This window comes from Molothrus ater, chromosome 11 (genome assembly GCF_012460135.2).
Source record: "Molothrus ater isolate BHLD 08-10-18 breed brown headed cowbird chromosome 11, BPBGC_Mater_1.1, whole genome shotgun sequence".
Lineage (NCBI taxonomy): Eukaryota > Metazoa > Chordata > Aves > Passeriformes > Icteridae > Molothrus > Molothrus ater.
The window spans coordinates 9,905,242-9,917,572 of NC_050488.2; the positions used below are offsets into that span (position 1 = coordinate 9,905,242).

A 12,331-nucleotide genomic window follows, 5' to 3' on the forward strand; every position below is an offset into this window, starting at 1 on the left:
TTACTTTAGGTGTCCTGCCTTTCACAGTATAAACATCATGCCATGTAACTAAGGGTTTGGAACATCTGAGAATGGATATTTTCATGTTATTATTATGTTCTTCAGTGAGTACCTCAATTAATTCAGAAATACCCTGTGGATTCTCAGACTCTGGGGCTTCGGGTCCACCAGGCTTTGCTGCAACAGCAACAATAGGACAACCAGAGAATCTGAAAGAGACAAAGACTTTCACCATCAGATCACAGATCTCCTACACATGTCAATATAGAGAACTTCCAGGCTCATCTGAAGGCTAGGAAACTCTCTAAAATTCCAATTCATCTGCTCTTCTCCCATTGTGACAGACAATTTCTTCCTAAATTGCCAGCAGATCAGCACTACTGGACCTCACTATGAAAGCTTCAGTCCTGTTGCACATTAGCTACTGATTCAATGCTGTGACATCAAATGCAAGATTCAGTTTATTTCAGAAGCAAACATCTGCTGTTACCCGGTCTTAATGCAGTGGTTTGCATCCAAAGTCACTTTAATTGGAGATCAGCATTTTTTAAACTTTCAATAAACAATTAAAATTCTAAAGTCATAACCTTCAAAACCAGAGCCAAATGCAAGATGCCTCATGATGCCTACCTGAGTCTGCAACATCTGCAGAAAACAGAAAGATCTAAAGCTACTGAAATCAAAGTCTGCAAAACTCACAAAACTCAAACACGCAAAGGTTCAGAGAGGAGCAGTACAGCCTGCTGACCTCAGTTCACCTTTTATCCTACAATCAGTTTTGTTCTTCAAGTCCTTAACTTACAGCAGATTTTCTTTTTTTTTTTTTACATATTCAGTCAGCAGACTTAACTTTGCTCCTTAAAATGCAAACTAGTGTAATCAGTAATTACACCAAAAAGTGACTGACTCTCTTAGGTACCTAATCCTTATGCAACAGATTCCGACCAAAATTAATTATTTTGGCCATCCTCTTGACATCCATCCCCCACTGATCTTCTCACAAAAGGGACCAAACAGGAGGGAAGAGATGGTGGTTTGCTAAAGAAATGTTAAGTTCTAGAAAGGGAGCTCACTCAGTGACCCAGCTGTAACCAGGCACATGAGGTATTTTCTTTGTTTACACACCATAAGCCTGAGGCATCTAAGGACAAAGGGTAATAAAAACATGCACTGAAAATTCCCATGATTAACCATAAAACTTGTATGAAAATACATTTCCAAAAGTATTTCAGAGCACTGTATTGCAATAAACAGAAATTTACACATAACTAAATGCTTTATTCCTCTTCCCATACACCAGAACAAAGTGTAGTAATTGTGTAGTGCATTTGGAGGCACTTCTAAACATGATCCAGCCCTACTGAAACTCTTACTCCATCAAACCAAATTTCTCTCTGCAGAATTTAGATCCTGTTGGACAAAGAGAGAAGCTGATATGCAAAAAAATACTTTAAAAATAGAAATTCCATTCATAGAGACAGTTTGCTTTTAGTTTTGGTATCAATTCACAGAAAACCGAGTTTTGATTACGTAAATTCACAAGTATCAAACTATGCAAATATACAACAGTTACCTCTCTGCCTTTTTTTTTTTTTTTTGCCTTCCATACAATTTCCTGACAACACTACAATAATTTCCCCAGCATTGGTGGCAACATCTACTCTACAACTGCAACAGCCTTCAGCTTTGCTGACTGCTATGGAATTCCACATGCACACCTATGTGTATTTTGGAAGTATTTCAACAGTAACTATTTGAAAGAGAAACAAAACCAAAAAGCCACAATTGCCATTAGAATAAGAATAGCTTAGGAATAGAAAAGCATTTTAAAACCGCACATTTGGAGATTCAAAGTCAAGTGGGGAAAAAAGCTGTGAAGAAACTCCACATGCCCAAGATACAACAGGACAGGCACTTTGCAATCACACCCAGATCAGCAGTGCTTTCAAAGCACCATCAAGCAGACTGCAGATGCCAAAACTGAATTTTGGTTCTCTCTCCTCTGTACTCTGAATCCTATTCCTTAGATTCTTCAACTCAAAATGTGACCCGACAGTTATGTCCCCTTATATCCCTGAGCAAAGCAAAGATGTGCTGCAATCACATCCAACAGTTCTTCACCTGGATATTCTGGCTTTGTATTATCTCATCCAAACTCCAAGCAGCTCTTTAAATCTAAAAGCTTAATTACAAGAAAACATTTCTCTACACATGATACTTGCAGAGGTGAATTTGGAATTGCATCTGAGTTTCTGTAAATATTTTCACTCTCTTCTCATCATTCTTGCTGGATGTGCCAGCATGTTTAGAAGCACATTGGAAGAGAAATGTTGGTATTTCTGCCAAAACAAATTTTGTGACAACTTATCTGCTGGTATTACTGTTCACTTACTTGGTATTTTCCAAGGTCTTCTGCATTTTCTTAGTCATCTTCTCAATGGCACTCTGTCTCTTCCCCTCTGGAAGGAGATCTATTTTGTTCAGGACTACCACCATCTTCTGGCAGGCAATTTGCCCAATTACCAAGCACTCTGCTGACTGTGTCTGCATCCCCTTTGTCACATCTATCACAAGCATCATTAAATCGATAATCTGGGCACCTGGAGGAGAACTCACAGTCAGTATTGCCACAGCATAAAAAGATTAAGGATCATTTTCTCAAATAGTTTCCATTTAAAATTGTCAACATATGTACAAATGCCCAGAAAGACAAACAAAACACAAGTCAAAGTAAGCACTGAATTCCACAGCTCTTTTGAAATTAAGACCTTGGGAATTTAAGCTATTATAGGCTATCATTGAGTATAAGAATGAGGGAAGAATGTGATAGTTCAAGTCTAAGGCTGTTATCACTGCATTAAAAAAAATACTAAGAAAATTAAGCTTGTAGCAACATAGGCATGACATTTGCCTCAATTAAAAATTATAATATAAGCAGCCAAGCAAGAATCTAACACAGCCAAAGAAACACACAGCAACACTGCAGGGAGATGCACACTCAGAGCAACCCCAACAAGAGCCAGCCAGGTACCCCATAAAAATATCCACAAGCCTCAGTCCCTACCTGCTTCCCACCATTTTTCTTTCCAAGCCCAAAATTTCATAAAAGTGAAAACCATGATCACCACCACAGACAGGTTTATCCCAAGTCTAAAGAAATTCTTGAATCTCTCAATGTTAGGAAGAGGCAATTTAAAAGTGTATTGCCATTCACTCCCAATTCAGATCCACATAACTTGAACAAGTAATTTAAAACACAGAAACAGATCCGATTCCTAGATCTCTTCGTGGAAAGGATCCTAAATTTTAGGCTGACATCACCTATAACACTCTATGATTATTTTTATTTTTCCAAGTATTGTTGTCATGAACCCTTAATCTTTTGATTGAAGCAACCTGAATTTCATGGATTTAAATTAGTTTCAAAGGAAGCATTTGATGAACATTGGGCCTTCCACTAATTACATTCAGAATTTTCTTGTTTCATATGAGGTAACTGAAATGTTCTGAATACTAAAACAGAAAAGTGCAACAGACTCAAGTGTTGAGAAAGTTTAAACATAAAGTTAAAAATAATAAAGCTGAAGTACCAGAAAGTCATATTCCAAAAAAAGTACATTTTGAAAGATGATAAAAGCTAGAAATCATGTAAAATTCCAGTTCTTAAGTACTTTTAATATTGGCCTTAAGATCAGAAGAACAAGAAATCAATACAACTGTTCCTTGTTCCTCCACGCTGTCCAGCCTTTCCTTGCCTTTCTTTGCTTTTAAGGCTTTTACAATGGCTATGACAACAGCTCCCCTTGTTCCCAGTTCCCATGAACTCAGGATAGGAAATCATTTCGAGGTTGAAGTGCATGGGTGAATGAGTGGGTGGGAGCTACAAGAAAAAAAAAAAATTATGGCTACAAATGACCATTTCAACCTACCAGACCTTTCATCTTGTAAAAATGAATGTTAAGACCTTCAGAGCACTAGTTGGATAATTATGGTATTTCCAGTGCTCCTGTAGAATTTTCACCCATCATTTCAAATATCTCTCCCTGACAAACCAAAGATGGGCTTCATATCCTCAAAAGTAGTTTGCATTTTTATTGTTTTGGGAATTGTAGTGATTTAGAGCTTGCTTAAATTTCAACACAAACATCATCAAGAATGTACAAAAGGCTCAGACTTTATACACCATCCAAGTGCAGACTTAAAGGTCAGAAACCAAGGGAAACAAACAGCATAAAAATAGTTTGAGTGGGAGAAAGCACTTAACAATCAGAATGGACCCAGTTTTGTGAATGCATACAGCAGGGCTGTTTTAAACCTGATACACAGATTTTTTATTACACTGTTCTACACAGCTGATATCCTCAAAAGGAATGGGAATAAATAATAGAAACCAAATCATCAAGTCCAATTCTTTATTAATACTATAAAATGGACATTCTGGTGACACAACAATGCTGCAGCTTGAGCCTTACCAAACATGACTGTGACTACTAAAGCACAGTGATCCTCACGCTCCAGAACTAACCAAAGCCACCAGATCCAAACCTGGCCTTGAAAAGGGCAGCTGAGAAGATGCATTATGTACAGTGTGGTATCTTTCCCTCCAAAAGAACACAAAATCTGCACTGAACTGTAATATGTAGTTTCAGTAAAAGGAGTCACTTTACCTTCAAACTCCAAATCAACTGCTTCAAATTCATTTGCTATACAGCAAATGGTTGCAATTGCTGTATTTATGAATCTATTAGCAACACTTTAAAAGAGCCATAAAAATCACCAACCCAGTTGCTAGAAGGTTGAGAATGTCTGCCTTGTGGCATTGCCTCATCTTCACAGAAGATGCACAAAGAGAAATAACTACATTCCACAGAAAAATTCCAGAAACACCAGAAGATGTACCATGACACTCCAGACAAAAAAATCAAGTCAAGGAGAGCAGCAGCACACACAAGTTCACAAACACTGTCAGCATAATTATTATGCCTCCTCTAAAGCCCCAGGGGACTGACCGGCCACAGCTCCTAAGAGATGGCACAAGATGGGACAGAAGGCACAACAGGCACACAGCAGGGTGGGAAGCTGCTGCCCTTCACAGGATCATGGAGCCAAGGCAAAGACCAGGACAGCACTGACAGAAACACCCAAACTGCCCTCTCACTGAGGCATGAGGATGTTTTATAAGGTTTTGTATGTGTTTACTCATGCACATCAAGGCAGGAGTGCTCAGGTTTACAGGACCCTTGAGTTACAAGGTGAAAAAATAATGCTAAAACTTGGTTCCTCAACTTTCCTTTCTGAGCTGTTTAATAAACCATCTTTGACAATTCACCTTCTTCTCAATCCCCCATCTTCTCCTACATAGTTTTACATTTTGTTTTATACTAGAACCCATTTCTTTAATTGCCCATCAGCCATGCATAAAGTTCATTAAATACCTAAACAAAATCATCAAGAGAAGTGTACTAGGATTCACCAATGTCACATTTCAAATCAGGAAAGTTGGCAAGACGACAAAACTGTAACCTTCTCCCATGGAACACCTCATGCAATGCCATTTTCTTCTCATAACATATAAATGGTAATAGCAGACTTAGAAAATGTTTAATTTCAAATTTACTACTTAAATGATCCCTAGTAAAGAATCAGTTTACTATCATATCAGAGTTCAGTCAACAAAAGGAGCAGTATTTCTGAATCATTTTCTGCAGCAGAGTAAGATTTCACAAGTAACAGTGAAGCAAGGATGTACTACATCAGTACTCTTATGAATACAACCTCACTTGGAAAGATTTTTCAATTGGGACATAAAAATAATGCAGGTATACTATGTGGAGACTCAAAAACAATAACAAGAGTTAAAGAAAGTGAAAATATTACTCACACCTGCACTATCTGATAACAAAATGTCAGCCATGAGGTCTTGCACAAAATGGAACAGAAGAACTGAAAGAAGTCATAGGACAAAAAAAAAAAGCACTCCTCAAAAAAAGAGACAGAATATGAGCCTACACAGTTAAAAATAGTAATAGGGAAGAGATTATGAATTATTTGAATATTCCTCAAACCTTCAGAATAAGAAAATGGCTTGAAATTACTTTGAACAAAGCAGAGACCCGTGCAAAGGACAGGTCTGCATACAAGGAAGCACAGCAATCAAAACCATTTTATCTGCACTGAAGCAGGTCACATAGAATCAATGAAAAAGTTAAACTAAGATACTCAAATTATTTCTTCTACGGAGAAAACAGGGGTGTAACCTTTTATTTACCACTTCATCTATGAAAGACACGTTCAAGAACATTGAAAAGATAAATCCTGACATGTGATTTCTCACTTTGCTTGGAAATGAAAGATCAATTATTGGAGTACCCTTTGTGTGATGACACACAGCTCAGATGAAGCCTTGCAAAAAGCAAATGAAATAAACAAGTTGTCATCAGAAAACACAAGGGGGTGGAGAAAGATGGGCATTATACTTCCAAGATAAGCAGCTAAACCACAGAAAAAATAAAGTAGATAGTCTGAGTGAAGAAAAACAAACAAGGAAGATAAAACATGAAGTGAGAGATTCTGGATGACAGCCAGATACAGGAAAAACACAAGACCAGCAGCACAGCATCACAAAGACTGCAAGTGCCAGCTAAACCTGAAGGCAGCAGCACTCATTTGTATCACAAAAGTGACAGGGAACACAAAACTCAGAAAATAAGAAAAATACCTTCAGAGGCAAGATAAAGAAAAGGTCCAGCTACTGCTTTGAACACACAACCCATGCTAGCTCCTGAATTTGAAGAGTATCTGATTATATAAAGTCATCAAGGAAGTAATTTATTACTCTTTACTCAGGAGATGAGTTGAATCACAGATGTCAGAGATTATGACATATTTCCAAAGAGCAGAAGGAAGCAACTCAAGCTTCCCTGAAGTGCACTTGCAACATCATTCCTAGCTAGCTCTCACTCTTGGATCCTGAAAGAACTCACCAGCTGCTGCCTGAGTACACTGAAAAAGAATAGAATGCATTTTAAAAGTATGTATTGATCAACTTTTAGTCTTTTGGAGAAAATTCACTGCATTCTCTGTATTTGCATTATTTAGTTTAATGTATCTTCAAACCATTGCCGAAATAGGAAACAAAGCCTGCCCAGAGTTCCAGGCAACAAGGCTGCAGACCTTCATCCCCTCCATCAAATTCACTCCTCATAAATGTGTTTAGTGTCACACACAATTAGTAAAATCAGCTCTTATATCAGTTTCACAGGGAAACACCATGGGAGTAGCCAAGATATCAGATGCATTTTGGAAAACAGTAAAGAACTGTAATTGCCATGTTTTATTCTGGAGCAGAACATTCCATATTAAATAAAAAACCTCCTTCAAGCTCAACCACAGAGGCTGTTGCAGTTCTGCATGTACATGAACTCAAACCACCTTCATTTGTGCAGCCTGCTGCATGCTTATAAATTTTATACCTGAACTCCCAGACTGAGCTGTGTCCCTACAGCAAAACATAATATTAACACTAATTTAGAAAAAAAAAATGACATTATTAGATCTAGGAAGACAAACAAACAAACACCTCAGCCTCATGTATTAATTTATCAGTTCCAAGAATGCATTACTATTTTATTATACATGCACTGAGCCCACTTTCAGAACCATCTAGTTACAATCTCCAAGCACTAAATTAGCTACCAATTTCTTACTGAAAAGCTCACCCAAAAGGCATTTTCAATAAATAAGCAGAATCTCAATTGGCTTGTCTTTACCAAATGCAGATCAAGAATATGAGAGCATTTAAGCTGTATTATTCTGGCAAGCATAACTAAAGTATTCCATTATATTCCCAATAATACATCAATATAAAGCTGACTTGGCTTCAAAAGGTGAAACCTGGTGAGTGGAGGGAAGAAGAGGGGTCCCTGTGTGAACAAAGGGGACGTTTTGCATGTCACATATGGAACATAGGCCCAGATTCTGAGTGGTGCCTTCTTTAAGCTACTGTGTCCTGTCCTGTTTGTGGTAATCTTTTTAGCTGACTTTGCACAAACAGTACAACTCTTGTTCACAGGCAGCAAAAGGAAGCAGAAAATGGAATTTGAAATGTAAAAATAAAATAATTGTGGGCCATGGGCTATAATTAGATTTCATGCTTTACAAGGAAATGAAAGAGGACTTCCTTAAACATACTTTTTTTTTTTTAAATATGCTTTTTACCATGTTAGGATTTCCTCTAGTGTAGAAGAGAAAATAGGATTGTAGAAAATGTACCGTTCTCAAGTATCATTGCTACTCAAGGGCAAAGCTCTGTTTTAATGTGCACTTCCCATTCTGGGGAAGAGGAAATTCTTCAATTAATAAACCGGGTGGACTGAGGCGAGTTTTTAAGGTTTAATCAATTTCATCTGCACACAGGATAAAAAGACCAACTATTCTACCATTTTTACCTCCGCTATTCCACTTCCAAAAAAAAAAAGAAAAAAATTAAATCAATGTTTTATTTTAAATTCTTTGAGGTTAGTATCTCCTGTCTCAGGAAATATTGTCTATATCATGCAGAGTATCCAACTTCCCCTTTCACAGCCCCCTCCCCCCACTTTTTTTTGTGTTAAGAAACTTTATTCAGAAACAACTAAATTATTCCCTGTTTTCATATACAGTTGCACCCTGGGAGATGTTACAAGTCACACAGGATTTTGCTAGTTACCTTAGGGGAGGCACTGTGATGAATAAGGAAGATGTTTTACAGGATATGGAATCCTCCAAAATTCAAACAGAAATAGGAGGTGTGATGTAGGGAGAGGCATGCACTCAACTGGGGAACATGAATTACACATGAAGAAACCTTCTGTAAAGCAATGCAAATCGTGGATCAAAACTGACAGAACTCCTGTTAGGAAACACTTTGAAAAGAGAAGGAACTCATGGAGCTCAAGCATCCCACCATCACTTCCAAAGCAGCTCAGAGCACAAACAGGGAGCTGTGCAGCTTCAAACTCCAGAGCATTTGTAACATCAGATAGAAAGCATCACCCACAACATTTCTGAATGTACAGTAAAGCTTAAAATTAGAAGCATTAGGTCATTGCATGAATTCTCTTCAGATGAAAACCAGCCACTCTGGTTGGTCTGTAACTGAGAGCTAGAAAGGGAAAGCAGTGTGGCCATAAGGGCATACATAATTGGAAGAAGTCCATTTCTTGTATGCCAAATAACAGATCTATTACAGTTATTTATTTGTAAGCATGAGTCCAACTCAACTACAAGTAGTAGGTGATAACCTTTTATAAGAAATAAAAGGGTTCTTTTGAAAGAATGTCACACAAAAATCCCCTTGAATACTTATACTTCATCTGGAGAAGAAACTGTGTGCCATATTGTTCTGAAGAGCATAAAGGATAATGCCTCTACCACCTTCTTTGTCAAGTCATCCAAGGATCTGTCTTGTTTGACTAAGTTCTAACTACATGTCAGAAACAAGTCTGTGCTCTTCAAAGGGAGGAAATGCCTGTAATGATTAGAGTATGTCAATAAGCTTGATCAGCCATGCTGAAGTAGCACAAACAAAGCTGATAAAGCCTCTATGAAGGTCATGCTAAGAAAGACTGAGGAGGATATTCCAATAATTTTTACATGCTGGTCTAGCCATTGCAATATTGTACACAGGACTAAGCTTCTATGAAATAGATGAGTTATTGAGAAAAAAAAAATCACAAATAAACCTTAAAGTGAAAACACTCTCAAAAAACAAAGAACAACACAGGAAGAAAGGTTATCAAGGGATCCTTTGCAAGGATTTACAGAATGTAAGGAGTCCCCTGTTGTCTTCAGCCTCTTCAGAGGAAAACCAAGCCTGAGAAATGTCTGAATACTTTGGTAGTTTCCACCATTTATGGAAAAGAGACTATTCTTAAACAAGACAAATACAGGATGCCATTATTGCAATCTAAATTCACTGGTTAAACACACATTAAAATTCCATGTAGTATTGTAAAAAATATGCAAAATTACAGAGAAACCTTTCTCCAAAGACTGCCAAATAGAAATTCACTACTAAAGAGAGATTGCTATGAACCTTTTTAATTTAGGTAACACATTAATTTGCTATTCTTGTCCTCCCCTCTCCCCAGCACAAACAGAACCTCAGTACACCTGGCCTCCTCCCAGCCTGAGCATAAGCTAGAGCAGCACAATAATGGCCACTGCTAAGGACACATCCTTCCACAGCCAAGGAAAGGCCACAACTAATATCCTTCGCTTCCACTGAGAAGACAAAACATGCAAGGGCAAAAGGCAATTTTACCCACGTGGTTTCAAGCCAGGGCAGTCACACACTTCACTTCGTTATTGTGCTGATCTACAGCACTACCTGCAGTGATCTAGAAGTGATCTAGAAGCAGCTGTCAGTGAAAAGGCTCTGGCACCTGGTCATGGAGGCTGCAGCTCCATGAGCTGGGAAGTTCCTGCTCCCAGTTACCTTTCCCAGCACTCCCACAGCTTATGGAGGGTCTGATGAGAGGCAAAGTTGATGCTCAGACCAGTCAGCTCAACCCAGGCACAGCAGAGAGCTCTCCCTGAGCCTGGCAGGGTGACCCAGCTCCTGCAGCACTCCAGGGAGAGCCAGAGCTGGCACAAGCAGGACCAGCCAAGAGCTGCAAAGGTAACAAGGGAAGGAGCAAAGCAAATCTCCTGATTCTGGGGACAAGATGCTGCTGCAGGCCAAGGGGCTCACTGAACAGCAGCCTGAGGAACTACAGAGAAACTTAAAGCTGAATAAAAAGTCCACAGATTGTTAGAAAGAATTGAAAGAAACTTAAGTACATGTGTATATACACAAAACTAGTGCAATTACTTCAGAAAATGGTGAAAAGATACAGTCATTATATGCTGTTCAATGCAAAATTGCTTTAAGTTTAGAAGCAGCAAAGAAAGGTAAAGAATTAGACTTTGCCTATATACAATATAATATTGAAATAAAATACTGCATTTTGATCTGGTCACTTTCTGGAAAAGGAATCTTAAAGTATCTTCAAGAAGGAAACAAGACAAATGCAGTTAGGTGCTTCACAAAGAAAAATCCATGTTAACAGCACACAGTGACAAAAGCAAATGAAGTTGAGTGAAAAAACGGAAATAAAACACCTCTAATAAAAGAGCACAATCAATTATATAATTTTAAGCAGCACAACAATTCAAATTCAGTGCTGCTAAATACAATTTGTCTTTAAACAAATAAAAATACAGCTTTGATATTTACACCATTAAGATTTTAAAGCTACATCCAGCTAGATGAAGCTTCATTTTTTAATAAAACACTTATGATTTTATCCTCTGTAAGAGGTATTAAGATGAAACTTAAAGAAAGGTATACTTTAATCCATCATTGACTTGTTTGTCCCTCAAAACCAATCATTTCTACTATTTCCAAAGAAAATGTAGCAAACCAGATGAGTGACTGCTATGGTCTGGCATTTAAATTCCTGTTCTTTAAATAAATATTTGTCAAAAACCAGAAAATCACCCCAAATGGAAATCCTATAGACAATGAGGGGAGAGGAAAGCAAACAATCCTTGCCTTGTAACACGAAATGCCATGTAATACATAGCATGTGTAAAAATGGAGGTAAAGCACCATAGGAGAGAAGACGTCATCCTGCTTCCATATGTACAAAAATCCTGTTCTGTAAAAATACCTATTCCTAGATCTGAATTTCTATATTGACAGGGCACAAACTGGACAGAGTCCAAAATAGACCTCCACTTATTTTAATGCTGAAAACATAAACTATGGTACAGTTGAAAAAAATCTTACATATCTTGGAAGAGCAACAATCATTCTGAGTAGACACAGATGACTGCTACAAAAAAAGGTAGCATTTGCTGAATTACTCAACACCATGGTATTTCAGCTGCATTAATTTCTTTCTTGGCTTGAAGTCAAAAGTGCATAAATTGTGAATTAGTTAGCAAACATTGACTTTTTAAAGTGTCATTCATATATATGTATATGCAAATACAGACACCAGTAAAAGCTGAGAATTTAAATATTTAGGATACTGCACAAAACTACAGTTTTAGCATTTTAGACTGAATGTCATTATACAGCTCATCAGCCATGGAGTACAATCTGTGGCATATAGTAAGGAAAACTATTATTTCATAGACTTGAAAGCAAAAGAAAGCACAGAAGAAACCAACTAGGTTATTACTATCCAAGTAACAAACTTGGTTTGTCCAGGGGTGTTTGGTGGGATTTTGTTTGTCTGGTTTTTGCACCACCTGCCTATATTACACCTAGCAGAAAAAAGTTCAGTTTCGTATTTTGGAATTC

At 37.7% G+C, this 12,331-nt stretch overlaps 1 protein-coding gene across 1 annotated transcript in view; it reads right to left on the reverse strand.

Moving 5' to 3' along the window:
* EEFSEC (eukaryotic elongation factor, selenocysteine-tRNA specific) overlaps positions 1–12,331 on the reverse strand; it is a 124,492-nt gene that overhangs the window by 88,334 nt on the left and 23,827 nt on the right. The window contains exons 2-3 of the mRNA XM_036391172.1: positions 2,393–2,600; positions 113–209 (exon numbers count right to left, since the gene is read on the reverse strand). Of these exons, the coding sequence (XP_036247065.1) occupies positions 113–209; positions 2,393–2,600 (305 nt within the window). The remainder of the gene's footprint in view (positions 1–112; positions 210–2,392; positions 2,601–12,331) is intronic.